The sequence below is a fragment of the Morone saxatilis genome, unplaced genomic scaffold, assembly GCF_004916995.1.
Source record: "Morone saxatilis isolate NCDOM2014 unplaced genomic scaffold, NCSU_SB_2.0 Contig14, whole genome shotgun sequence".
Classification (NCBI taxonomy): domain Eukaryota; kingdom Metazoa; phylum Chordata; class Actinopteri; family Moronidae; genus Morone; species Morone saxatilis.
Genome location: NW_023339696.1, coordinates 14,658,118 through 14,685,575, shown reverse-complemented (window position 1 = coordinate 14,685,575; position 27,458 = coordinate 14,658,118). Strand labels below are relative to the sequence as shown.

Below are 27,458 nucleotides of genomic sequence, written 5' to 3'. Positions count from 1 at the left end.
CCCCAACCACCCTCTTTTGCAGCCCAAGCACCAACACACAGACCATCTTGACACTGTTAATCAACTGAGCAGTGTGTTACCAATGCACCAATTCACCCGTCTGGGCACTGTGCCCATGGATTTCAAGCCTGCTAAGTTTCTCAAGCTTTCGAAGCTCTTTATATGTATTATTATTATGATTATCGTTATTGTCCATTATAGGATCTGTTTCTACACACTGGCCAGATATTCCATACCACCTGATAACGATATTTACTCTGATTTCTTGCATGCACGTGATAATAAGTCCTTCCTCAAAAACATTATCAAGGTCACAGACTTTCCAGTGCATTTCATAGTGGTCATCTCAGCACTGGTCCAAGTGCATAGATGACCTGTCCTTAACAAGTCAAGACGCTCTCAAACCCAACCTTAGCCAGACGTCACTAACCTACCCAAAGACCTCTGCCCTTCTAAGAAGAGACAGAACTGCCCTCTGACCTGAGCATGGACGCTTCCACTGGACCTTCTTTCTGACCCTTCTTTCTGACCCTTCACCTCTGTGTTTGTATGTCCCAGGGTTTACCGGCACCATGTGTCAGATCGACATAGATGAGTGCGCCAGCACACCCTGCCAGAATGGAGCAAAGTGCTACGACAGGCCCAATGGGTTCGAGTGCCGCTGTGCTGAAGGTAAGGGCTTCTGTACCTTAAATTTGACTATGGAAAGTTGGTAGATAGTACACTACTTAAGATGTCTTCCCAGGCAGAAGAGCCGATGAGCTTTAACCACTTGTTGGACCGTGTTTGGTCATTGTTAAATGTTCAGTGTTTTGGGGGTCAGCTATTTCTCTGGATGTCTGCTGGCCAAGCAGACTGACTTGAGGCCCCTAATCCCACTCTTTCCCTCATCGGCTCTCAGGATCATAGGGTCACTGAGGACCAGCAGTTGCCAAGAAAGGAGCCTTGGTCATCACCCCGACATCTGTTCATCTCTTAAACCCCCACACACCACCTTATGCTGCATTTTAACTTAAATTCCTTTACATTTAGCCATGTCTATGTTAGAAAACAAGCCCAGATACAGAGTATTAATAAAGTTTATTACAAAGGCTGCATTGCGTGTATGAGCTGACTGTGCATATACATTGATATTTAACATGTTTATTTGGACCTATGCCTACGGAGGAGCCTGCTTCATTGTTTCAGTGGCCAGCTGCTTGGTATTCCCTGTGTTTGTGGGCCCCTTCTGTTGAGTGAAGTGGCCCTGTTTGACGTGGTGCAGTCTATTGTTCCCTCACCACTGAGAACAAAAGCAGGACTGGGAGGCCTGTGTAGGGCCCTTTTTTACTGCTTTGCCCAACTCAGCACTGCACTACACACACACCACACAAACCAACACTTACCCAACACAGACACCGTCGACATGGAAACCACAATGATCAGAGTCCAAAACTGTAGAAGCTTTTATAAAGAAAAAGTGGGAAACAGACAGAAAGTTCAGCAAAATAACAAATGCATTGGAGGAAAAGATGAATGTCCATTCAAGAAAAAACTGAAAACGCATGGGAATTAGAATTAAATAATGAAAAATGGAAATGGAATGTAATGAAAAAAGAAAAGCCATGGTTAGGTTGTCGGACAACAAAAGATTTAAGTTTTTCTGCATGAAATGACCAGATCCTTAACACCAATCTCTGCTTATGCTTTTTGTCCTCTTTAGGTTATGAAGGGACACTCTGTGAGAGTAATATCAACAACTGTCAGCCTGACCCATGCCACCATGGTACTTGCATAGATGGTATTGCCAGCTACACCTGTAACTGTGATGCTGGCTACACTGGCTATCGCTGTGAGAACCAGCTTAATGAGTGCCACAGCAACCCATGTCAGAATGGGGGAAAGTGTGTGGACCTGGTCAACAAATATATCTGTCAATGCCAACATGGAACTTTAGGTGAGAGGAAAAAATTCACTCAAAAATGAACTGCGACTGTAGGCTGAATCATATCCTATGCTCAAATCATGTTACTGTTGATTATGAAAATACCATATCATTCTCATTTACATTTTCTAAACTGAAGCATTGTTAAAATGTTAATATTTCTAATGTAAAAACTACCTCTTCTCTGCAAACACAGGCACAAACTGTGAGATCAACTTTGATGATTGTGCCAGTAACCCATGTGATTATGGCATCTGCAAAGACGGCATCAATCGCTATGACTGTGTCTGCAAACCTGGCTTCACTGGTAAGGCCCTCTGAAAAGAAAACAAATTTGAGATGGAAAAATTGAGCCTCACTGTAAATGTTGACAAACACACTTTGATTATGTCTAACATCTCTCCTGCCAGGTCCAAAGTGTAATGTGGAAATAGATGAGTGTGCATCTAGCCCCTGTAGGAATGGAGGGACATGTGTGGATGAAGAGAATGGATTTCACTGCCAATGTCCTGAGGGCTTCAAACCCCCTTACTGTTACTCTCAGGTGGACGAGTGTGGCAGCAGCCCATGTATCCATGGCTCATGCAGGGATGACATCAATGGGTATGAATTGTTTACAGTCTTTGTCACAAATTAAAGTGACTCACATGTGATATTAAGGAGAAACTTGGCACAAGCACCTTGCAAGCTTGTTGTTAAACCTACAGGCTTCAACTTGTGCATCATTACATTATTACTGATTGTACTCCTGTGTTTCCAGTTACCGCTGTGACTGTGAGCCCGGATGGGTGGGGAAGAACTGTGACCTGGACAGGAATGACTGTTTGCCGAGTCCCTGCCAGAATGCTGGCACGTGTATCGACCAGCTCAATGGCTTCACCTGCAAGTGTCGCCAAGGCTTCAGAGGTGAGTGGGTTGCATAATAGCACGACACACAGTAACCACTGGAGACAACAACATCAAAGAAAGTACAATAGAAAGAGAAGAATACACACATGCAGCACATGCAGTAATTGAATTTGTGTCTTACAGACTTCATAGACATCGTTTAGTCTTTGAGATTCCTACCATGTTCTCCATGTTGTCTGCTTCCTGAATGACAATCTTCTACCTCCCCCTAGTGGTGTATTAAAAATGTGTAAATACATTCACCAGTGTCAGGCCAAGTCTCAAACTCATCAAAATTCTGTTCTGTTATGTGTTTTAATGTATTCTCTGTCCCTCCAATAGGTAACCTCTGCCAGGTGAACATCAACGAATGTGCATCCAGTCCCTGTCTGAACAAGGGTACTTGTGTGGATGGTGTGGCAAGTTTCACCTGTCTGTGTGAACTTCCTTACAGTGGACACACTTGTGCTGAGGTCCTCACCCCTTGCTCCCCTAACCCTTGTGCCAATCATGCTGTCTGCACACACACACCCGACTACTTGGGCTATCAATGTAACTGCCAGCCAGGGTGGCAAGGTTAGCAAATTTTGTACTTAACATCTCAGTGCCTGCTCATCTATTGTGAGATGATGTTACAAAAAGTCCTAATGCATAAACACTTATGATCTTAAGTTAAACTTTACACTACCTTTGTGTTCTGCAGGTCAGTTGTGTAACATAGATGTGAATGAATGCATCTCAAACCCCTGCAAGAACCGTGGGACCTGCACTAACACACTTGGAGGCTTCCTGTGCTCCTGCAGAGCTGGATACACTGGGCTGACCTGTGAAACAGACATCAATGACTGTGCTCCAAGTAAGTGGCCATACAGAGTTAGTGTGCTGAATTACTATAATTGTCTGTGGCTGTCAAACCCATTGCCAGGTCTGTGTACATTTACTGTACTTGACCAAAGTTGTCCTCTACTTTTGTGCCATCAGATCCATGCCTTAGTGGAGGTTCCTGCACAGATGGTGTGAACTCCTTCCACTGTAGCTGTCTGCCAGGTTTCACTGGGCCCCGCTGTGCTTTAGAAATCAATGAATGCCAGAGTTCCCCCTGCAAAAATGGAGGCACATGCACAGACTATGTTAACTCCTACACTTGCACCTGTAGGCCTGGATTTACCGGCATCCACTGCGAAACCAACATCCCTGATTGCACTGAAAGGTGAGTGTGTTTGAGTCATTGAGATATCTCATGTTGTACTTCATCAACCTGTGCATGTATTTAACTGCTGACTATGACAATAACTTGAAAATAAATACATATTTTTAATCATATCGACAGCTCTTGCTTCAATGGAGGAACATGCGCAGATAAAATCAACGGCTATTCCTGTACCTGCCGCTCAGGCTTTACTGGCTCCCACTGCCAGTACGAGGTCAACGAGTGTGACTCCCAGCCCTGCCTTAACGGAGGCATCTGTCAAGATGCCCTGGAGTCCTTCCGTTGCTCCTGCCCCAAGGGCTACATGGGCAATCGCTGCCAGGTACACAAACACTCACAGACACTCTTAAAAGATCTTGTTAAGGCTTTAAGTCTTCATAGCATTAAGTGTTTGGACTCATAAATGCTGAATTTTTTTCTATCTGCCTCTTGCCTACCCAGACTCCATTCGATTGGTGCAGACGCTCATCTCCCTGCCAAAATGGAGGACGCTGTCGCCAAAAGGATGCTTCCTTCATCTGTGATTGTACTAACGGCTGGTCTGGACGTTACTGTGACATCTCTAGGGTCTCCTGTGAGACAGCTGCTCGCCAGAGAGGTATTTTTTTGTTTTGTACATGATGATATTTGAACCTTTGGCTCGTGTTTGTGCGTCATCAAGTAAAATCTTCTCCCAAATCATTCTAAACAGGGCTCCAGACAGATGACCTTTGCCACCACGGAGGTCATTGTGTCAACAGTGGGAATACCCACTATTGCAAATGTCCTGCTGACTACACTGGAAGCTATTGCGAAAGCCAAGTAGACCATTGTGAAGACAAACCCTGCCGCAATGGCGCCACCTGCAGGGGATATGTGGGAGGCTACCAGTGTGATGTGAGTCTATTGCTTTGTCAATATTGTGTGCTTCTCTGTCAAATTTCAGAGAAGTCAGTATTCACATAGTGCTTCATCACAGTTGTGGAGATTATGTAATTGTCATGTGTATGTCATTACAGTGTATGCCAGGCTATACTGGACAGAACTGCGAGATAGAGATCAATGAGTGCCAGTCTCATCCTTGCCAGAATGGAGGCACATGCATTGATCTGGTGGGACATTATATCTGCTCCTGTCCTCCTGGGACACTGGGTATGCAAGCACATATTCAACAGAAAACGTGTTTATTATTATAGATGCTTAACTACATGTGAATAGAAAATACTAACTGTATAGTAGTATCTCATAATAGTCTCCTTTTTTTTAAAGGTGTTCTCTGTGAGATCAATGAAGATGACTGTGCTCCACCCCTGAGGCTGCGCAGTGCTCCTCCTAAGTGCCAGAATAATGGCACCTGTGTGGACAGAGTGGGTGGATACCGCTGCAATTGCCCCCCTGGATTCACAGGAGAGAGATGTGAGGGAGACATAAATGAGTGTCTCTCTAACCCTTGCAATCCCTCCAACAGTCTTGACTGCATCCAGTTGCCCAATGACTACCAATGTGTCTGCAAGCCTGGCTTCACAGGTTAGACAGCTGGAGCATACCTCTGGCATCTTATTGTGAATTTTCTTTGTGTAAAATATTTTCTTCCAATTGTAGAGCTTTACCATCAATATCTTGTTTTTAGGACGGAGGTGCCAGAGCAGGTTCAGTGTGTGTGAGTCCCAGCCTTGTCAGAATGGAGGAGCCTGTTCTGTATCCAGTATCTCTGCACTGGGATACACTTGCACATGTCAGCTTGTAAGTGTACATTCACATTAATGGTTTAAACACCTAATTTGATTTTTTAGTGTGTAGTCTTGTTTGTGTTTTGAAACTTCACAATCTAAGTCCATAAATGATGTCTGTCTTTAGGGATATACTGGGCCCAATTGTGAAAGAAGCATGTCCTGTCGAGAGCTGTCCTGCTACAATGGAGGTAGCTGTGCACTTACCACAAGAGGGGCACGTTGCACCTGCTTGCCAGGTTATGGCGGGCCCCAGTGTCAGCATCGCAGTAATGAAGGTTGCTCCTCTCAACCCTGTCGGAATGGGGGTTTGTGCACTGAAGAAACCAGCTTCCCGTTCTTCCACTGCCAGTGTCCCAATGGCTGGACAGGTAAACGTTGTGAACAGAGCAACAGAATCCTTGAGCCCCCGACACCCTCGTGCCCTCTGGCAGAATGTCAGGGAAAAGACAATGATGGTGTTTGCGACAAGGAATGTAACACGTTCCTTTGTCACTGGGACGGCGGTGACTGTTCTCTAGCAGTGAACCCCTGGGCTCGTTGTACAGACCCTCGCTGCTGGCGTGTCTTCAACAACAGTCAGTGTGATGAGTTCTGCAACAACGCTGAATGTCTGTATGACAACTTTGACTGCAGAAACAAGGAGAAAGTTTGCAAGTGAGTTTATTTTCGCTGTTAACAGGATGCCCCTTTGTTTCTTTATCAATCTGAGAAAACTTAAACTGATCGTTCTGTTTTTGTCGTCTCCAGTCCAATATATGAAACCTACTGTATCGACCACTATGCTGATGGACAGTGTGACCAGGGCTGCAACACAGAGGAGTGTGGCTGGGATGGCTTGGACTGTGCAGTAAAGGTTCCAGAACACCTGGCTGATGGTGTCTTGGTTTTGGTTGTCCTACTGCCACCAGAGGAGCTTCTTCGCACCAGCACAGCTTTTCTGCAGAAATTAAGTGCTATCCTACACACTTCACTGCGCTTTCGGCTGGACAACAATGGAGAAGCCATGATCCGCCCCTACACCCGCCAAGAAGCACGTCTCAAGCGTGAGCTACAGCCTCATCAGGAGGTTATTGGGTCAGTCAGGCATACAGTACGCTGTACATTAAAGCTGAAGTCTGTCATGTACATTGTACATTACACTAAACATCTGCCTTTTTCCTATTCGTGCAGGTCGATAGTATACCTGGAAATAGACAACCGTCTCTGCTCTCATGGCTCTGTGGACTGTTTCCCTACAGCTGAAAATGCTGCAGAGTACCTGGGAGCCCTTTCAGCTGTAGAAATGCTCCGCTTCCCTTACCCATTAATAGAAGCCCGTGGTGAGTAGGGATACTCAAAGAACACAGAATGAACTAGTAAAAAATGAGGAAAAAATGTGTAATGACTACTTTTCTCTTCTCAATATAGGTGAAAAAATGCCAATAACAAATTACACCATACCTGAATGGGGAAAGCTGATGCTGGTCGGGATAGCTTCTCTTTTCCTTTTGGTCATCCTTGTGATTGGCATGTTGATTGCTCGAAGAAAGAGAGAACACAGTACCCTTTGGTTCCCTGAGGGCTTCTTCCTCAAGAAGGAACCCAGCAGCAACAAGAACCGCAGGGAACCTGTGGGACAGGATGCTCTGGGAATGAAGTAAGTTATTTGTGTGCAGTTGTTAGCACTAATGATGTTTTTGGGACTGATTTACTTTAGCAGTAGTTTGGAATTGCTTTAAGAACTGGTTTTGAAATTGTTTACTTGTGCTTACATTGTTTAACATATTCATTTGTAAACAGACATATGCCAAAAACTGTGGAGGAATCTCTTCTTGGAGATCACAGTGACCAGTGGATGGACTCAGACTGCCCAGAGGCAAAAAGGCTCAAGGTCAGTTACTTAACTTCTTTAAAATAATACATTGTCCTCATCAATTTACACACATTAGCACCAGGGTCTATATGTACATTCTCAGCATTTCCTTTGTGTAGTCATTTATTGAAAGTATTGAAACTCTGTGAGTTCAGGTTGAGGAGCCGAGTATGCTGTCAGACAGTGAAGATGCAGTGGACAGCAGACAGTGGACACAGCATCACCTTGCAGCAGCAGACATTCGTGTGCCTCCCACCATGGCCCTTACCCCACCTCAAGGAGAGTTTGAAAGTGACTGCATGGATGTTAATGTCCGAGGCCCAGGTTGGTAGTGAAATAATCAATAAGATTACTTTCTTGGTATGAGCTGTTATATTGAGCATTTGAATATACAATAGCTCACCCATGCCTGTTTTCATCTCTTACCAGATGGTTTTACTCCTCTGATGCTGGCATCATTCTGTGGTGGTGGCTTAGAGCCTGAGGTAGCGGAGGAGGAGGAGAATGAGGAGTGTTCAGCCAACATCATCTCTGACCTAATCTACCAGGGCGCATCCCTTGCTGCCCAAACAGACCGCACTGGTGAGACAGCGCTTCACCTAGCTGCCCGTTATGCCCGTGCTGATGCCGCTAAGAGGCTGCTTGACGCCGGGGCAGATGCCAACGCTCAGGACAACACAGGACGTACGCCGCTACATGCTGCGGTGGCTGCAGATGCACAGGGTGTCTTCCAGGTAAACAAACATCAAAGTATACAGATTGTTGGCAAAATCTGTGGTATTGATTCTAATGATTACATGACTACAACTAGCATGTTTTGTATAAGTTAAAATATTGAACCAAATATTTTTCATCCTCCTAGATTCTGATCCGAAACCGGGCTACAGATCTTGACTCTCGTATGTATGATGGCTCCACTGCACTGATCCTGGCAGCACGGCTGGCGGTAGAGGGCATGGTAGAGGAACTCATCACTTGTCATGCTGATGTCAATGCAGTTGATGAATTGGGTAAGTGTGTGTAATTTTTCACTCAAGTGAATGCCCTGAAGGAGATGTTCCTGTTTTGTGCTGATATTTACTGAAAGCAGATATATAGTCTAATTGATTATCATGTCTTTTAGGTAAATCTGCCTTGCACTGGGCTGCTGCAGTTAACAATGTGGATGCCACTATTGCCTTGCTGAAGAATGGTGCCAACAAAGATATGCAAGATCTTAAGGTATGATGTCCACTTGTACTGTTTTGACCACACTTTTGCATCAGCATGGCCTAAATAGAAATACAGTTGTGACTAACACTGCCTCTGTTTGTTTTGTTGCTCTGTTTTCTTTTCAGGAGGAGACCCCTCTGTTCCTCGCAGCCCGTGAAGGCAGCTGTGAGGCTGTGAGGGTGCTGCTGGCTCACTTCGCAAACAGAGAGATCACAGACCATATGGACAGGTTGCCAAGGGACATTGCTCAGGAGCGTATGCACCACGACATTGTGCAGCTTCTTGATGAGTACAACACAGTAAGGAGTCCCCAGGGCCATGGTGGGGCTGGACACCACCTCAGTGGGGGACACACTCTGTCTCCTCTCATGTGCCCCCCCAGTGCCTTCCTACCTAGTCTGAAGAACACCCCACAGGGCAAGAAGAACCGTCGGCCTGGGGCCAAGGGTTCTAGCTTGGGAGGCCAACATGCTGCCAGTCTGAAGGAGTCAGTCAAGGCTCGCAATAAGAAGCTGACCTTGGACATGCAGAGTGCCTTACTGGAGAGCTCCGTCACCCTGTCCCCAGTGGACTCACTGGACTCACCGCACGGGGGAGCTAGCAATGCTGGGTACATCACCAACCCCACTTCCCCTGTGGCCATGCAGTCACCAGGGCTCTACCATTCCTCCATGTCTGTCCCAAACACCCCAATGGTACATAGTAGCATGTTGGAGGGAGGTGGCCCATTTGCTGTGTCTCTAGCCCAACTCAATGACCTGGGAGCTGGAGGAATGTCCTTGCAGGGACGCGTCTCCATGGCTTCAGATGTCAACCATGGCTATGTGTTGAGTTCAGGCCAGATGGGGATCAACATGGGCATGGTCAGTCCTGTCAGTGTGCCCTTTGACTGGCACAACCGGATGACCCCTTCCTCACAATGTGGTCAGCAGGTAGTGAATCTTGTGCAGAGTAGCCAGGGAGGCATGCACCCCCAGAGCCCAGCCATGCAGCAGCAAAACATGCTAATGCATCAACAGCAGATCTACCGTAATACCATGCTGCAGCCCACACCTGTTACCTCCACACCAACTATCAGCCCAGTCAAGTTGCCCTCCATTGCTGAGCAGCAGCAGCAACAACAACAACAGCAGCAGCAGCTCATCAACCACACCATCACCAGCCAGCAGAGCATGGCCCGCATGGGCACCTCCACCCCACCAACACCCCAGACCTCCCAGCCCCCACCATCCTTCTTCCAGCAGCAGCAGATGCCTCAGCAACCTTCTCAGCCCCAGCCTCCTGCTCAGCCCCCACAAGTAGCCACACCAGCAGCCCAGCCCAGTCAGGCTATGCCCTCCCAGCCTAGTGGCAGCACTGCAGGAACGGAGGATTACCCAACCCCTCCTTCCCAGCACAGCTACTCATCCGCACTGGATGCCACGCCCAAGCATTACCTCCGTTTGCCCAGTGAGCACCCCTACCTGACCCCCTCCCCAGAGTCTCCAGAGCCCTGGTCTAGCCCCTCCCCTCACTGCGTCTCCGACTGGTCAGATTCCACACCCAGCCCAGCAGTAGCTGGCCCTGCCCAGACCCAAATTACTCAAATCCCAGAGCCCAATGGCAAGATGCAGGTGTTTGCGTGAAGATCTCATGGCCCCTGCATGAAAAGGGACCTGGGGTAAAAGAATTTGTGGACTGGCTCTTGGGCCTGTCTGTGTTTATGTGTCAGCCTGTTTCCAAGATTTTCATTGGATTTGGATTGACTTTGTTTATCACGAAGACCGTCTGCTAGTGATTTCTGCAGAGAAAAAAAGTAAAGGGAAATGTGTGTTGTCTGAAAAAACAGCAGACAATTTAATGAAGTAATTCTGTCACAGATGGACTTGTTTTTTATTATAAAAAAGTATATGAAGAAAACCAAGTCTTTCATTTCAAAGACTTAGGGATGCTCTCCTGGAAACTAACAAACATTTAAAAAGTAGACAAGAGAAAAAAAGTAAATTGTTGAAGGGAATTCATTTATTTTTATTTATTGTTTTTATCTCTCTGAAATGCTTTTTTACTGCTCTTTCTGTCCTAATGTGCCAGCCCCTCCTATTTTATACGGCCTACATTTCTATTTAGTCAGTATGGCAAGTGATGGTAAAGGAATATAGCTCATCATTCAGACCAGTTAACAGACAGAAAGAGGAATTTTCACCTCTCTTGATGGATATTTATTTAGGCAAACAGCTGGTAAGGATGATAAACTGGTTCTAGAAAATATATATTAAGAGTTGCTCAGCAGTAGTGAAATGTTCTGATTTGATTGAATTGTGGTAATTAATTATTTTCTATATGAGTATTATGAATAAGAATGTAGATGAGTGTCTCAGAAGCACTTCAAGTGACCAGCCTCACGGGGAAAGTGTGGGTCAAATACAACCTTTAACTTCAATGGATATTTATGATATACTGTATAGGGGGCATCTTCCTCATGACCTTTCAAAATAAATCAACAAAGTAAAGTTTTAGGTGTAATGCTCCCATTTTAACTATAGATTCTCATTGACTCTACAGGTCTCTTACCAGTTCTACTTTCAGCCCTGATACACAGTTTTGAAGCTCGTTTTCATTCACTTTAAGAAACTGTTTCAAACAGGAAATTGTTTTGCCTATAAAATCAGCCTCTCACTGCCCTTTTTTGTTTGTTTGTTCCATTTGTTTTATACTCTATATTTGTGAAGACCATGGATACCTTTTTTAACATCACTTCTGATGTACTAAGCTATGCTTATCAGCTGCTATTTTATATCACTCTTCCCTGCAAACATTCCTCTATTATGGCTGACTGGTTGAGTCTGGATGCTGTGCCTTTTGGCAGCATCAAACAAGCAAAACCAGTTTACAGACAGGTAGAAGTTTAATTTGTTGAGCCTGCATCGTGTCCTTCACTGGACTAAATGGAAACATTCCTGGACTATCTGTGGCAGTTGAGATCTTGTTGACACTCTCACTTCATCTCTGGTAGTGTCTGTGGTGGAGTAGTGGTCAGTGTGAGCGTATCCCTTCTGGGCTGTGACTGCTTATGCCCTGTCACTCCTCAGGGAGGTGTTTTATGGCATGCAGTGGGACGGTTCCCCTTGCATCTACAGTAGCTTCCAGTCCAGGGGTCATGGAGTTGCATCTTAAGATTATTGTTAGAAGAGACTGAAGGAAAGAACACTACTATGTAGTGCTGCGCCCTTTAACTTTTTACAAAATTCTGAGATGACACCTCCCAGTCATCCAGCTAACCTTGTGTAATGTCTGACCAACTCTTTATCATCACATGACCTGAGTGTGTAGGATAGATGTCACCATCTCCTTAACGTACTGAGGACATTTCAGCATGAAGTCAATTGATAACAGTAGAATTTTGAGAAAGTAACCACTGCATTTTTATCATGTGACATCGTAAACAGAAATGAGTAGGCCACCACCTCTAGCTGTTACTTTTGTGGTGACCTAACACTGCCCCTAGTTGTGTCATAGACTGAGTTTATCTGTCATTCATTGTTTTATCCTGTTCACTATAGACTCAGCTTTTGTTTTTTGTTTGTTTTTTTTATTTTTTATATATAACTGGTCTTTCAATTTCCCTACCAGGTCGCACTAAGTGTTTTTGTACATTTCAACCTCCCAACTTTTGTTTGTAAATATGTTTGTTCTGGGTAGATCTTTGCTTGAGATGTCTTATGTTTCTAAAATGATTGTTATGTACTAAAAAGGACAAAAATAAAATGTACTTCATTTAGCATTATTTGAAGCTGAGGCTGTGACTGATATTTTATTGGTCTTGTGTTGTTAGAACAGTCATAGATATTTTCTATCATTATTCATTTCTATACTTGTTTAAAAGTAGTTCAAAATCATTGTACATAAAACCGTTCCACGGTTTTTCTTTTTACAGTCAAAAGTTGTAAAATAAGTTACTTATAATAAAAACTGTAGGGAACTACATTTTTGTGTCTTCGTGTTTAGTGATTGTTTTATATTTTAAAGGAGGATATTCATTAATTCATTCCTCATAATCGTAACCATTTAAATAAAACAGAAAATGCAGATACCCAAGATGAATTATTCAGTTTCATAGCCTGAAATGTTACATTCTTTGCAGTATATCCGCCCACTATAAATGAACCTCTCATGTTTAATAATACAGTTTAGATTTTTATTATTTTATTGTCATTTTTGTATTGTATTGTATTCGACTGCATTATATTCTAGGTTTCCAATTATTTTGCGCAACAACATAAACAAATGACCACAACGATGAATGAACACCTATTTGATCTGCATCAACAAAATTTTAACTATACGTATTATTTATTATTCATTATTAGATTATGTATGTAGGTTCCCATGATATTGTGTCCATGTCAATCTAATGTAGTTTATCCTATTAAACTTAAGCTCAAAAAAGGGATAGAAAGAGAGGGTTAAAATCTGCCTCATTCTTGTACATTCCCTTCTTTCTGAATCAAAGGACGGATTGAGAGCTCTCATCTTATTTTTAGCTGTAAACACCAGCTGGTATTAGCAAATCCCAAGAAAATCAGCAAGGCTTTAATGCGCATGTGCATGTGCATTTGCACACTGACTTGACTCCTGCCTACTGAATTTGCCACTAAGGAGATTAAATCCAGATTTGGTCAATTATGGTGCCAGACTGCTAGCAGATATAAGGATTACCATAAATTGTGTTGCTTTAATAATGATGAGTTTGGTCTAAGTGACAGTCTGCCCCCCAGTGTTTTGTCCAGTTAATTGCTGCAATGACTTGTACAACAGAGGTTGGGTCATAGTGGGGTGTGCAGCATCTTCCCAGCAGGAGTAGTGTCTCTGAAGATGGTAAGTGGACAGTATGTATGTTTAAATATTATTTATAATGTCAATATTGTTTATCACGTTTAATGCAAAGCTTCAGTTTATTTAGACTACACTCCCATTGCAGGAAATGTCAATGACCTTTGAGTCTAGTTTTGGACCATCAAAAATGTTTCATAATTCAATCTCAGTGGCAGTTTGAGGAAAAATGTTGTAAAAACAACAATGTTCATAATAGCCAGAACATGCATTTTTGCCACAAGACATTTTGCTTATGATGCATGAACTATAAGGGAACAGGATGTTGCATATTTTTTATTTTTGTAGCTACAGATCATTCACATAACTTCAGCAGTTTGGTAGATTTCTATGATTGGACCTAGATTACCTACCTGGGAAGATAGTGGTATAGACAATGCTACAGTATCAACAACAACCTGATGGGGCAGCTATGGTATTGGACTTGACTGGGTGTCTTGAAAAGGATATGTTATCTGAAAGCCACTGCAGTGAAAACCCAACAGTAAAGAATACTCTTCTGTTATAATAATTTATTCATTCATAATATCATGCATTTTAGTGCATTATACATTATATCATTTATTTATTTGTCACTTTGTCTGTCTGCCAAGATAAATCATATATAGTATGGTACTATTACTTCCTACTTTACTTGTTTTGTAACAAGTAGATTACACCAAATCTTCTTGTTAGAATCAAACAATTTGTATACTCTTTTTATTGCCCAGCTCCTGTTTTCCTTAAAATTAAGGGAAAAACAAATAATGTTAATACTTAATTAGAACAAAACATGGAATATTGCTTATTTCACAGTAATGAAGTTCATAAATACCATTTGCATATGTACATTACATGAGGAATTAACATTATTCTTAGTGTACCAGTGTATGGTATAGACAACATCCCATTGCACGTGTTATGCTCATTGCTGCTCAGAAGGAAACTTCACATTATGCTTAAAAAACGGTAACAACAGGTTGTAGCTACCACATTCACTCACTATCTCTGTAAGAATAACAATATATAGTGTGTAAAATGGCAGTGAAATCTTTATTTCTTCCCTGCCCGCCTCTGCAGCATGTGAAGCACCCTAAGAGTAGCATTAAACATGGTATCATGTTTAAAGATCATTTTATAGAAGGTGTCCAGGGGTAGCCGTCCAGTTGGATCTGCATGCTTTAGTGCAGTCATGGGCATGTATACTCGGTTGGTCTGGTGGCGCAGTGGTGGTTCCTTGGCTGTGATCACTTTAACGGTTTGCTAAATAAAAAAAAACAGAAAATAAAAAAACTCAACACTCAAGGGGGCTTCCACATTATGCATTTTCACTGGCAAAACAAATTATTTTTAGTGACCTTTAGAACTCAAATAGGAACATAACTGTCATCACTTGCCTCAGCCACTTCCTCTGGTGTCTGGCCTAATGATGCAAAGATCTTTTTAGAGTATGGCAGGTAAATTTCCCGGAAGATTTTGGCGGTTTCCTCATCTGTCCCTGATAGATCCATCTTTTCAACATCCTCGTACACTTTCCTTTCAAACTCTGTTACCACAGGGCCAGGTTCCACTAGAGTCGTCCTTGTGACAGAGACATAAAAAAAAGATACATAGGACCAATGTTCCATTACAGTCAATGAGTTGTAAATATCCTACCATTGTGGGCTTACTGCATTAAATTGTTAAGGCTAATGTATTTTTAATCACTTGATGTTAAACTTCATCGCTTGCACTGCCAGACTTTCACAAAATCCTTCCACAGCAAATTTGGAGGCAGAGTAGACGTCATTGAACAGAAGGCCTGTGTAGAAACAAGGAAAACTGTTAGCAACATTCTCTAATTGGTTTATCTCAAATTTTACTGACACAAACAAACACACCCTGTATTCCCAGGACGCTGCTCATCACCACAATATGGCCGCTCTGCCTCCGCTTCATGTCAGGCAGCAACTCTTTCACCAGCCGTGCCAGGCCGAAGAAGTTTGTGTCGAAGAGCTCCTTCATGGCAGCGATACTTTGACACTCCAGTGGTCCAATCATGCCAACGCCAGCATTGTTCACTATAACAGCAGAGTATCCTACATCATCATATGCTTGTGTAGAGATCTTTAATTCTTAAACAGTGAAGAGTGAGAATGTGAATGAGAGGAGACAGACCAAGAACGTCCACTCGTCTGTCCGGCAGGCTGTCGACACACTCTCTGATGGAGGCTTCACAGCAGGCATCTAACTGTTTGATTTCCAGGGTTTTGTTTAAGGTGTCACCTGCCGCTTTCTCCAGTGGCCCCTTTTTCCTAAGGTCCCTCATTGTGGCAACCACTGCCTCAGATAAACAACAAACACAGTGGCTGTCAGTAGCTGTGGTTATTTCTATCATCTACTCTGTTTTGGTTGAGGAGAGAGAACGGCCGACCTTTAAACCGTCTAAGCTCATCCTTGGCCAGCCGTGTAGCCACAGCCAAGCCGATGCCAGAGGAGCACCCGGTTACCAACACCCTCCTGGTTCCCATGGCTCCTTGACCTCAGACCTTACTCAGTTAAAAAATCCTGCAAACAGGGAAATTAAAGTAATATTCCTCTTCCAATATTATATCACTGTTATCACCATTCTGTACAAGGAACAATTTGTTTGCGATTACATGTTCACTAACATGCCATGTGTACATTTATTTCAGTTACTGGGCTACTAAAAATCACCAGAGAATGGAACTGAATGTGTCCATGATTTTACAGTCAATAAAAACAAGACTTACGTTGTTTGCTCAAAATGCAACAAATCCTGTAGCTGCATTGGATTATAAGAGGCAGTTGGTATCTCTGCTACTATTTTCAAGTCTTTAACATCTGTATTTCTCCATGTATGGTCACTGAATGCTGGTGCAAAATAGTCAGTCCTCTAAGAAATTAAATCACATTAAATGTTGCCCCTGTGAGGCACCACTGAGGTGACTGATTTGTTCAAAGATTATATTGGCTCTAATCTGATTTACATATCCTGGAATGTTTATCTGCCTACAACAGCAAGCTTAGTGCCTCGTCTAAAGAGGCCTTTCATTCACACTTGTGTACAACACGAAAATAACATAATAACAATTTTGGAAGGTATTGTAGAATATTATTGTGTATTATGTCTGACTTAAGGCCCTTGCAAACAGTAAAATTACTTCCATTACCAGGGACTTCAGTGATATAGCTGTTAGTTTTTAGTGATGATGTGAATTTAATTTAGACACTTGAGTTGAAGTATACAACACACCATATTACTGACACTGTGGCTTAAATGTAATGTAAATTACAGAACAAAATTATGCATACTGTGTATCACTAGTGGTGGAAGAAGTATCTGATCCAGATACAAGTTTTTTAAAAATGCTGCATTCAAAATTTCACTCAAGTAGAAGGAAAAAGTATTATTACCCAAAGTACTTTATTATGTTGAATGTCCCCATCACAGCCTTCATAATATTGTTTCATTATTACTGGTGCCTTAGTGGAAGCAGCCTTAAATGTTTCATCCTTAGTATCAGGGATGTTTAGATTCAATATTTTGAATATTGGGTGCTTGAATTTTCTATCCGAATTTCTGAATTTGTCTAGATAGCACAAACATATGATACTCAATATAAGTACCTCAAAACTGTGGTTAAACACAGTATTTGACTAATGTGCCACTCATCCAAACTGATCATACATTAAAGTAAAGTGACTGTGAGTATTGCAGACACTGTAGATCCCTACAGGACCACATCAAAGTACGCACTGACTCCTGAAGGCCTGCAGGTCTGCTTTCAGATGGTGTTGTAGTGTACCAACCTGTAGAGCAAGTAGCGCGTCCTCCACAGCGACAGATACGGCAGAGAAAGGCTGCAGCCTCCCAAACCGACGGATCGATAAACTATCCTTACTTCAGAGAGGAGGGACACGGCCAAATCACATCGGGACATTCGGCTACATAAGCCCAGTGATTACCTAAACGGGTCACATAGGCCGACTGTGGGAATTGTAGTTCTTTAAGGGACAACGAGTCCCTTGAAAACTGCAGCACACCACATCACGCCTACATGGCTGTACGCCATATTATGAGTCTCTCAAAGCGCTGTGTTATGAGTTAGACTAACTAACCCTAACTACTACTCCCGGTGTCCGTAAATGCCTCAGTCTCAGTACTGCATAAGCAAGGAAGACTGATAATAATAATAATAATAATAATAATAATAATGCCATTGTCCTGTCATAAATATATGTTATAATAAATTGTAAATTCTAGAAATACTTAAAATGCAAAAAAATAAATTTACCACAACATTTATTTTTGAATATAATAACAATAGTGTTTATAATGCTAAAATAATATTAAGAATAATAATCAGTTTAGATATATGTACAGTACTTCCCTATTTCTGATTTTCTCAATTTTGTCACTTTCAAAGTATATCCCGGTGGTATGCTGTCAACATGTGTTGCAGTTCCTGACTGTGACCACTGGAGGAGCAGTAAACGCTCATGGTTCTAAATACCCCTCTCATTCACATCTCAGTAGAACCGTCAGTACAGCGATTGGTCGCACAATAGGATGGGTTTTTTGTTCAGGGTAACTTCACATGTAACCACTGTGCTGTGTGCATGACCACACAAAATCACATGTCCGCTTTAGTATGAGTCATTGTGAACAAAATGGATATTATGACACAGTTCAAGCGTGAGCAGCTATCCAACCCTCTGATGCAGTTTTATAATGATGGAATCTTGTTTCCATGAACTTTGGCAAGACTTGTATCAGCAACTTTCTTTTTTTTTCTTTTCTTTTTTTTTTTTTTACCAGACAGCACTGTTATGAAAATAATTACGTGCGTGTGTTTTGTAACAGCCGAGAATGGGAATACATAAGAGTTGAACTGAGATCTGAGGAAGGGTTTCATATGTCTGCTGTTCAAGTTACATTACCCCATTCGGTGTTCAGTATTCAGTTTAACAGGTGTAGCCAACAATCAGAGTTTTCCTGCCATTACCTGCCGAAACCTCTCCTTCATAAATATAATTCCTTTATAAATTAAATGATCCATTTACTATCACCTTCTTTAACAAAATCAACTGTAACACATTTCAGAAAACAACTTTACAAACACTGTAATCATTAAAAGTGTTTTCCATATAGAGTGATTGTGCACCAAAACTCTCGCATCTATTGTCCTAATGGGTGTGTTTGGACCCTTTGTCTGATGGTTGAATGCATTTTTTTCATGAAACCAAACTCCAGGGATTTGGGGATCTGGTACAAAACAGGTATTAGGTGGTCTGTGACAACAGAAGGAACAATGCAAGCAATTCTCTTGCAACGTTAATTTGTACATAGTTAGTCCATCACTTCTGTTCAAGTCTCAGAGCCAAGGTGGACATTTAGGACATTCTATACAATGTGGTGTAAATAATATTACATGGGAACTAGGCGTTCCTCTCATGCTCTGAGAGTAAAAATGTGAGCGCCGCCTCTCACAATGTTCTACCACACCTGCTTTGTACTCACGTGGGTCTGTTAAATCTCCTGTTTTTTCCTGGATTATTTAATTTTGAATGTGAATCCTACTTTTTTTACTTATTTTGATCATTACATTGTCATTGGAGGAGAGAGACATATAGGTTACACTGCACAATAAATTATACTTGCAAGTGACAAAGCAAAAGTGACACTTTGAGTATTTTGCTCTTTGACTGCCAATTGTCTTTTCTATCTGGTGTTACACTTTAAGTGGCCACTGTATTTGTTACAGCTGTATCAGTATGCAATCCAGTACAACAGCACCACTAACTATGACACATATGCCTTTTCCTACAGTCATGAACACAATCATCCACGTGCACACAAACATACACACAGAATAACATTGGTAGTTCCAGCTGAACTGACAGTCAGTAAAAAGATATGAATGTTATACTAAATGTTGCTTCACATTACAGAGATTTTTTTCTTTGGAAAGGTTGCAAAACATGTCAATCACACAGTCAAACTTGTTTCACGTGTTAACACATACATCTTCCCACTTTCCTGTTTCTGTTTTGGGTTCCTATTGGTCATAACACTGCAATGTCTGGCTTGTGTTATGGGTTCAGGGAGTGGCCAGTTGTCCTTTCATAACCAGAGTTGGAATAAATAGTTGCTTTGGACCAGACTGCTAAGATACAATTTTCTGATGCACGGAACCCAGTCTTCAACCATGTAAGTAAAGTTTTACTGCCCAAATGGTCTTAGATAAAAATCATTGTACAGAAACTTCTACAGAACTTAGCTTAAATGTTGTGTTAAAACTATTAGCTTTTCACTGGATCACAAAAAATGTGGCTTCTCAAGTCTTAATGCTGAGTGAAAACACTCACACTATATGTGTGTGTCAGGATTTATCTTTCAGGGCTTGTTGGCTTTCTGCTGGTGCTAACAGCTGAGGCCAGAGTTGGGTAAGAAACTGGATTTAGTCTCCATTTGATGCATTGCTGCATTTGAACAAAATTATAATTTTGTTCAAATGCAGCAATCTACTTGTTCTTATTGTTGATTATTAGAAAACTGGAAGAACTGTTACCTCTGCAAGTCAAATCACACTAATCTTGACAAAGATGATTACTGCTATCACCTTATATGCCTCTTAAGATCGGCATGTGTGCCTTTTTTAATAGTTTCTACTCTAATTACACAGAAACTCATCTCAGTTAACGTTCTGTACTGAGACAGAACAATGTCTGCTGTTTGATCTGATTTGTAAAACTGACAAATATGAGGTGAGTGTGTCTGAGCAATACAGAAACCATTTCACATTTCAGGTGCAAGAAATTTTTAAAAAGTCCACTCCCCTGTGTTTGTTGATGTCCCTCAGGCCCGTCACTATGACTCTGTGAAATGGGTTTCAACTGAGGAAACATCCTTCTTCATGGAGATGGCGTCAATGAGAGCCTTCAGACGACTGTTTGAATACATCACTGGTGCCAACAAGGATGGTGCGTGTGTGCATCCACTTATTTATTTTGTTCTATTCATTCTTTTATTGGTCAGCATCAGAGATCAAGATTATTCTGATTCACGAGACTCGTGCACAAGAAAAAAACATACATGACAAATAGAAAATCTGAACAGTGCACCATTTACATACACAATACGGTTGCTCAACTTTATAGAAAACAAATGCAAGTAGCAGTCAAAACACTTGACTATAATGTTTCAAAGTCTTTTACTTGCAAAACATTTTCTAACTATTTCAGTTTCTAAGGAACATAGTATTTAAATCCTGTTTTTCCAACTTCTGTTTGAATATGTGGTACAACCAAAAATAAAATGTCCTTTGACCTGACATAATTACTGTATTTAGCTGTGATCAGAGAGCAAAGATAGATTGGTGGTTTTATTGGATAGTCAAGTCAGAACATTTTATGTTTGTTATGTATTTCCTATTTCTAAAAAAAACTGTTGCATTTGTTTAATGTTTATCTTCAGGAAAGAAAATCGCAATGACAGCTCCTGTCATTGTGAAAATACCTAACAAGAGATTTTGGGAAACGGCTGTCTTCACAATGAGTTTCTTGCTGCCAATGGAACATCAGAATAATCCCCCCAAACCTACTGATGATAAGGTATGCTTCTCTGACAATTGCCATGATCATGTTTGAATTCTTTCTATTAAGCCTATTTTCAGCTCTGGCAGATGATGAAACTTTGCTGACTTGCAGGTGCACATCCATGACATGCCAGCTATGACCGTTTATGGACAGAGCTACGGAGGATGGATGACGAGCATGGCTGACAAAAACAATGCTAACAGTCTGTCCTCTGCCCTTGACTCAGTTCAAGCAAATTACAAAAAAGACTTCCACTATGCTGTTGGTTATAACAGGTAAACAAATCATCATCATTTTCTCTTTCTGATAATCAGAAAAAAAGCAAAAGAAAGCCTAAAGAGAACAAAGTGGATTTTATATTCTGCAATAAATTCATGTCTTGTGTGTGTGTGTGTGTGTGTGTGTGTGTGTATTTGTTTCATTGCAGCCCAATGACGATGTTTAACAGGCACAATGAGGTGTGGTTTGTCACTGACGATGATCCGGAGTGTCCCAGCAGTGAGGAAATGGAGTTTTCTCCTTTCTCTTGAACATTGTGAGCCCTGTGCAATAACAGCTTTCTATATGCAGCTGGGCATTGCTTCAAGTCATAATGTGCCACATAAAGCATACAGCATACATTGCTTGTGACAATGGTTTTACAGCTTGTCTGATGGTTTTGTGTTGTATTCAATAAAGTTACCATTTTGCATTCATTTTTTGTTGTTGTTGTTTTTAAAATACCTCCTCTTTGGGCCTTTCCTAAAACATATCTAAAGCAGCTGGTTTAACAATAGAGGAAACCTGGAAAAGACAATCCAGTGTGTGTTATTCTACAATACCACCAGATGGCACTACTAAGTTTAAAAATACTAGTACTTCAAGGATTACGCTCACTGTCTAGCACTATGCATTTAAGATTGTTCAGTATTTTTTTATTTCATGAAGATTTACCATCTGAAATAACAGACGGAGTTAGAAACTAAACAGGCCATTGAAAATAGCAGGGAGACTATTTCATTGATGAATGTCATAATTCATTTACAAGTTAATGTGCTAGTGTCATAACCCTCCACCCCTAAACTGCCTCACTTCAGCAGTCTGTAACATTTCTATTGATCGTCACCTTATCGTCTCAAGCACTGGCTAGGAATGTGCAATAATATAACCACAGTCTCTGATTTTACTAATTGACTAATATTGTATTATACAGAATAAAGCAATGTTTTCAGATTGAATGCATTATCAAAGTTGACAAATTATGCTCAAGAATAAACAGCTGATATTTATTCATCAGTGGAAAGTACAGTTTGAGATATCTAAAATATTACTGATTACTATTACTATTAGAGTATTTAAATTTTTTTTGATAACTTCTACTCCACTGCATTTCAGAGGGAACATATTTACTTTACTACACTACATTCAACTGACATATATAGTTACTAGTTACTTCACAGGTTAAAATTTTTCATTAAAAACACATGAAGAGATTGCATTACTAAAGATTAAACCAGTGGCTCCCCAAACTTTCTGCCTTGTGACCCCTCACTAAAAAGATGTATGCAGTTGTGACCCCTTATGTCACATTTTAGATGTCTGTCAGTTGTTAGCAGTAAACCTAAAGAGTGATTTCCCCTCTAAACATTTCAGATGGTTCAATTCAAATTAAAATCCAAGGCGCAGAGAGCTAAAATGATCCAATGTTTCACACAAAAAGCCAATATTAGAGAAATTACAAACATTTTGTCTTATTTCCCCCATTACTTATCTCACAGTACCCTTAGATGGGAAACACTCCACTACTAGTACTTAACTGTATACAAGTAGTTGTTAAAACTAGCTCTGCTAACCAGCTATAACAGTAAGATGCTATTTACACAGTGATGCATCAGTATCCACAATCTAATAATGTCATATATAATTACACATCACTGGCAGAAACCTGTTTTTTTACTTTTGAAACTTTAAATATATTTTGCTAATTACACTTCTGTACTTTTTAATTAAACAAAGGATTTGTGCACTTACACCACTGCATGAATTCCAATACATAATGATACTAAAATTTCATGTTAAACTCTAGGAATTAGCATGCAATCTGAATGGCTGTAGTTTTGACTGTAATTAACTGTACTCTTCAGTGGACTCTTATCTTATCAGCTGAGCTCCAGGATGGCTCAATGATACTGGAGTGACTTCACTAAAGTAACAATCCGGCAGGTGAATATCTGACTGTGTCCCATGAAGAGGCTGGTTGGCTGGCTGGCTTACCAACTGACTGACTGAGTAGGAGTGCCAGTCAGGAGAGGTTTTATTACACTCACTACAGATCGAAGTCCACTTGTGGGCCTTGAACGACCATCAGTCCACCGGGGCTGTTGGGCCTTCCTGCCGGCCTTTCTGTGACTCTCCTGCAGTGTCTGTCTGGTCTTCTGATCTCTGCAACAATGAAGGTCAGGCTGGACTGTCTCTGAAGCTCATCAGCCAGAATGGACCTACCTGGTCATCACCCACAGCAGCCTCCGCCTCTTGTCCACCACCCTGGCAACTACCCAGAGGATTTGTTAACTTTCGAGGAATCATCAACATGTGAGTAAAGATAGGTAGATAGTGTCCATTGTGGCAGGTTTCATAAAATATTGTTTGGATTTGTACAGTGTTAAAAAAAATATCAATGTTTTAAGCGTCTTGTTTTGAAAGTGTGTAACAGTATCTGGAAATTATTAAGTAGTACAGAAATGATATTGATCATGTCCATGAGGAAATCCACATTACAGAAAAGAAGGCATAAAGGTTGTTCACCGTTGTGCTATGGATTTTCCATTTGGGAGATTTGCTCCAGTGAAAGTCATAACCAGTGATCTCTGGGAATTATGTAAGGGTCATATCAGTGGTCATAGTCAAGCAAATCAAGCTCAGTGATAAGGTTCTGTCTGCAACAGAGGGATGGTCCTGTACTGTTCGTTACTCTCTCAACAGCTGAGCAATAAACCTCATTAGATGACACACTTACATGTCAGCTGCCCAGCATTCAACTAGAGTATTCTGCAGTACTTTAACTCAAATCTGACAGTATGTTTTCATTCCAGACATATTATAAATTAAGAATTGTTGCAACAAAACAAATACAACACGATGGGAAGTCTACACACTTTTGACATCTCTGTATTTTACTAAAACTGAAGAAGAAAATGGGAACTGGAAAGATGGCTGGAGCTGGATTTGACCTTTGGATCATGTATGTGTTTTCAGTAGCTTGGCACATCACCATAACAGTCTCCACTGAACAACTAGCACTTGTTATCTCACCTTGTGCCACACTGGCCACCTCCAGTATAAGAAGTTTGTGTCTTACGGCATATTTGACATTTATGTTAATTGTGGTGTCATTCTCCAGCTCAGGAGTTAAAGACAGAGCCAGACAGCAGACCAGAGCCAGACGAGAGCTGCCCTATCTGTGGAGACAAAGTGTCAGGATACCACTATGGGCTGCTCACTTGTGAAAGCTGCAAGGTAAGGCATAGAAAAATGCCTTCTCTAATGGTACCATAAGGTGCTTTGGGGTTGTAGACCCACTACTATAAAACAAAGATATATTATTTCTGTACCTATAATGATGCATATTATATTTTGTCATCCAGGATTGTCTTTAATCTGCAGAGAATTAAGCAACAGGTTTACACTCTCTATCTCTCTCTGCAGGGCTTCTTTAAGCGCTCAGTGCAGAATAACAAGCATTACACCTGCGCAGAACAACAGAGCTGCCCCATGAACCTTTCGCAGAGGAAGCGTTGTCCTTCATGCCGCTTCCAAAAGTGTTTGGCGGTAGGCATGAAGAGAGAAGGTACCGTAAATAGCCCACACAATTTACACACACACTCGTGTCTTTGTAATTGTATTCTCCTCCATTGCAACATGTCTTGTGTTCCACTGACATGCAGATGACTTATCTAAAAAATTGTAAACCAGTGCTGTAATAACCCAAATTATATATGATGACTTTGTATTGTGGGCCCTAATATCAGTTTATTATAATTTTTATTAACTAAATCTTCTTTGGCAATGTCTGAAATCTTTCCATAAAATCATTGATCATTTGTTTCATGTTCTGTCGACAGCAGTAAGAGCCGATCGTATGAGAGGTGGCAGGAATAAATTTGGACCTCTGTACCGGCGGGACAGGCAGATAAAACAGCAAAAAGTGTGTCATCAGGCAAACACTGCTCCCTACAGGATTAAAATGGAAACTACCCAAATACACCGACCCACAGCTCCAAATGACCTCCACCTAATGAGCAGTCACAGTGTTCCATTGTCCTCTGATGCTTTTCATCAGTCCCACATGTATCCCTCTGGCATTGGGCAGTTGGGTGCGCCCATGCCTCTGGACTGCACTATGAACACAGACAAGGTGCTCACTCCTCCATCCCTGTCCTACTCTGGACTGTACCACCGCACCTTCCCTGGATACCTCCAGGAGAAAGGAGAAATGGCTCTTGGCTACACTCCAGCTCCTGTGCACCCAACTCCGAACAATTCATTTACACAAAGAAGTACACCAGCATCATCCCCCTGCTTAACACAAAGCTCAACCACCCCTCTGACCCAGGCTCCCACCCAAATCCTGGACACCCCTTCATCAGCCACTCCTACTTCCAACTTCCTAAGCCAGCTCCTGGAGGGGGAGCAGGATGAGAGACAGCTGTGTGCCAAAGTCCATGCCAGTCTGCAGAGAGAACAGGCCAATCGTGGCAAACACGACCGCTTAAATACATTCAGCATCATGTGCAAAATGGCTGACCAGACTCTGTTTGGGCTTGTAGAGTGGGCCAGGAACAGTGCACTCTTCAAGGAGCTCAATGTAATGAATATTAAAAATATAATGTTACATAAACCTTATTAGCAGTGGCATTTACTCTTTGCTATGTTTTAGGTATTTCTCAGAGGTCAAAGGTCGTAGCCTTTAATTTGCAACTACAACAGACATCATAAATTCTTTATGCTTTCCACAGGTTGAGGACCAGATGGTACTGTTGCAGAGCTGTTGGAGTGAGCTGCTAGTCCTGGATCACCTCTGTAGGCAGGTGACCTATGGCAAAGAGGGCTGCATCTATCTGGTCACAGGACAACAGGTTGCGTTTTACTACACAAAATGCAGATCTTATGATTATCAAAAATATCTTTGGATAGGACATTTTGGGTTGCACAGAAACTTTAATTCTGATGACCACCTTTCTCTAATGCTGATGCAGATTGAGGTGTCAACCATCATCTCTCAGGCAGGAGTGACACTAAGTGGCCTGGTATCAAGGACCCAGGACCTGGTGTCCAAACTGAAGGCACTCCAGTTAGACAGACATGAGTTTGTCTGTCTCAAATACCTGGTGCTTTTCAACCCTGGTGAGCTATTCCTTTTGAATGTCTAAGTTATTTAGACCCTTTATATATAAAATGCAAATGAGATCAACTTTGTTGCACAGCTTCTGTTGGCATTGAGTATGTACATGTCATGTGTAAATGTATTGCGTTTATGATGAATATGCCATGTATATTCTTTCTGCTCTAGATGTGAAGTCAGTGCAGAGCCACAGGCAGGTGGAGCAGACTCAAGAGAGGGTGAACAGGGCCTTGATGGAGCACACCCAACGGAGTCATCCAGGACACTCAGACAAGTTCGGCCAGCTGCTGCTCCGGCTGCCTGAAGTACGCAGCATTAGCTTGCAGGTTGAGGAGTATTTGTACCAGCGCCATCTTCTGGGAGATTTGCCCTGCAACTCTCTACTCACTGAGATGCTGCACACCAAGCACAACTGAGAAGAAGCTGCTGTATTGTCAAGACCCAACAGTGCTCTTTACTTTTGATGATTGTTGCAAATAGTAAACATGCATGCTCAGAAGTGAGGGGAAAATGTTATCCAGGATCAGAAATGAAAAGGAATATTTACTTAACTTGTGTCATGCTTCACCAAAGTGCCCATTATTAACAGTATTACAACAGCCAAACAGCCCTGTCTGTCAGTACCGTTGGACAGATCTGAGATCCAAGCACTACCATGATGTTTTTTTATTAAGCAGAGCTCAACTGTGTAAAGAAAAAGGAAAAATGCATCACTGAATAAAGAAATGTCTTTTGGATATGCCTACGTCTACTCAAAATTCATGACTGGATTGGCTTAACCGTGTATCAACAGTTTCAGTATCTGCCAGAAAAGCTCAGTTTCTGCAGCA

The 27,458-nt window shown here is 41.7% G+C and overlaps 4 protein-coding genes across 5 annotated transcripts in view; 3 read left to right on the top strand and 1 right to left on the bottom strand.

Moving 5' to 3' along the window:
• notch3 (notch receptor 3) overlaps positions 1-12,759 on the top strand; it is a 29,912-nt gene extending 17,153 nt beyond the window's left edge. Inside the window, exons 10-33 of one of the 2 annotated variants that reach the window (XM_035654549.1) lie at positions 559-672; positions 1,703-1,936; positions 2,121-2,231; positions 2,335-2,527; positions 2,685-2,830; positions 3,155-3,388; positions 3,516-3,668; positions 3,794-4,022; positions 4,143-4,344; positions 4,464-4,620; positions 4,714-4,898; positions 5,021-5,153; positions 5,271-5,528; positions 5,632-5,744; positions 5,859-6,388; positions 6,482-6,808; positions 6,905-7,053; positions 7,142-7,370; positions 7,514-7,604; positions 7,742-7,910; positions 8,016-8,320; positions 8,449-8,596; positions 8,710-8,807; positions 8,924-12,759. In XM_035654549.1, coding sequence (XP_035510442.1) covers positions 559-672; positions 1,703-1,936; positions 2,121-2,231; positions 2,335-2,527; positions 2,685-2,830; positions 3,155-3,388; positions 3,516-3,668; positions 3,794-4,022; positions 4,143-4,344; positions 4,464-4,620; positions 4,714-4,898; positions 5,021-5,153; positions 5,271-5,528; positions 5,632-5,744; positions 5,859-6,388; positions 6,482-6,808; positions 6,905-7,053; positions 7,142-7,370; positions 7,514-7,604; positions 7,742-7,910; positions 8,016-8,320; positions 8,449-8,596; positions 8,710-8,807; positions 8,924-10,423 — 6,008 coding nt within the window. In that variant the 3' untranslated portion in view covers positions 10,424-12,759. Of the gene's footprint in view, positions 1-558; positions 673-1,702; positions 1,937-2,120; positions 2,232-2,334; positions 2,528-2,684; positions 2,831-3,154; positions 3,389-3,515; positions 3,669-3,793; positions 4,023-4,142; positions 4,345-4,463; positions 4,621-4,713; positions 4,899-5,020; positions 5,154-5,270; positions 5,529-5,631; positions 5,745-5,858; positions 6,389-6,481; positions 7,054-7,141; positions 7,371-7,513; positions 7,605-7,741; positions 7,911-8,015; positions 8,321-8,448; positions 8,597-8,709; positions 8,808-8,923 lie in introns of both variants that reach the window. The other variant, XM_035654548.1, reaches the window with a different exon arrangement.
• A 1,402-nt stretch (positions 12,760-14,161) lies between these two features.
• LOC118323723 (retinol dehydrogenase 8) lies at positions 14,162-17,635 on the bottom strand. The gene is made up of 7 exons (XM_035655780.1): positions 17,460-17,635; positions 16,060-16,193; positions 15,804-15,965; positions 15,527-15,706; positions 15,354-15,447; positions 15,044-15,227; positions 14,162-14,909 (listed from the first exon to the last, which is right to left on the bottom strand). The coding sequence occupies exons 2-7, from the start codon at positions 16,154-16,156 to the stop codon at positions 14,700-14,702; spliced, it is 927 nt and encodes a 308-aa protein (XP_035511673.1). The 5' UTR covers positions 16,157-16,193; positions 17,460-17,635; the 3' UTR covers positions 14,162-14,699.
• A 2,125-nt stretch (positions 17,636-19,760) lies between these two features.
• On the top strand, positions 19,761-21,943 carry soul5 (heme-binding protein soul5). The gene is made up of 7 exons (XM_035655129.1): positions 19,761-19,860; positions 20,037-20,096; positions 20,336-20,417; positions 20,513-20,633; positions 21,127-21,263; positions 21,360-21,523; positions 21,676-21,943. The coding sequence occupies exons 1-7, from the start codon at positions 19,835-19,837 to the stop codon at positions 21,776-21,778; spliced, it is 693 nt and encodes a 230-aa protein (XP_035511022.1). The 5' UTR covers positions 19,761-19,834; the 3' UTR covers positions 21,779-21,943.
• Positions 21,944-23,590: 1,647 nt separating this feature from the next.
• On the top strand, positions 23,591-27,371 carry nr5a5 (nuclear receptor subfamily 5, group A, member 5). Its single transcript, XM_035655090.1, has 7 exons — positions 23,591-23,819; positions 24,628-24,743; positions 24,933-25,074; positions 25,349-26,091; positions 26,243-26,362; positions 26,483-26,630; positions 26,797-27,371. Exons 1-7 carry the CDS (start codon positions 23,720-23,722, stop codon positions 27,042-27,044), a joined length of 1,617 nt encoding a protein of 538 aa, XP_035510983.1. The 5' UTR covers positions 23,591-23,719; the 3' UTR covers positions 27,045-27,371.
• Positions 27,372-27,458: the final 87 nt, after the last annotated feature.

Bases quoted from the DNA above. Each gene is read 5' to 3' on its own strand.
- nr5a5 (XM_035655090.1), top strand. From the start codon at position 23,720: ATGGACCTACCTGGTCATCACCCACAGCAGCCTCCGCCTCTTGTCCAC. The intron at 25,075-25,348 runs GTACCGTAAATA...TTCTGTCGACAG, and splicing joins GGTAGGCATGAAGAGAGAAG to CAGTAAGAGCCGATCGTATG. The intron at 26,363-26,482 runs GTTGCGTTTTAC...ATGCTGATGCAG, and splicing joins ATCTGGTCACAGGACAACAG to ATTGAGGTGTCAACCATCAT.
- LOC118323723 (XM_035655780.1), bottom strand. From the start codon at position 16,156: ATGGGAACCAGGAGGGTGTTGGTAACCGGGTGCTCCTCTGGCATCGGC. The intron at 15,707-15,803 runs GTCTGTCTCCTC...CTGCTGTTATAG, and splicing joins CAGACGAGTGGACGTTCTTG to TGAACAATGCTGGCGTTGGC. The intron at 14,910-15,043 runs GCAAGTGATGAC...TTTTTTATTTAG, and splicing joins CACCAGAGGAAGTGGCTGAG to CAAACCGTTAAAGTGATCAC.
- soul5 (XM_035655129.1), top strand. From the start codon at position 19,835: ATGCACGGAACCCAGTCTTCAACCAT. The intron at 19,861-20,036 runs GTAAGTAAAGTT...TGTGTGTGTCAG, and splicing joins GGAACCCAGTCTTCAACCAT to GATTTATCTTTCAGGGCTTG. The intron at 21,524-21,675 runs GTAAACAAATCA...GTTTCATTGCAG, and splicing joins TATGCTGTTGGTTATAACAG to CCCAATGACGATGTTTAACA.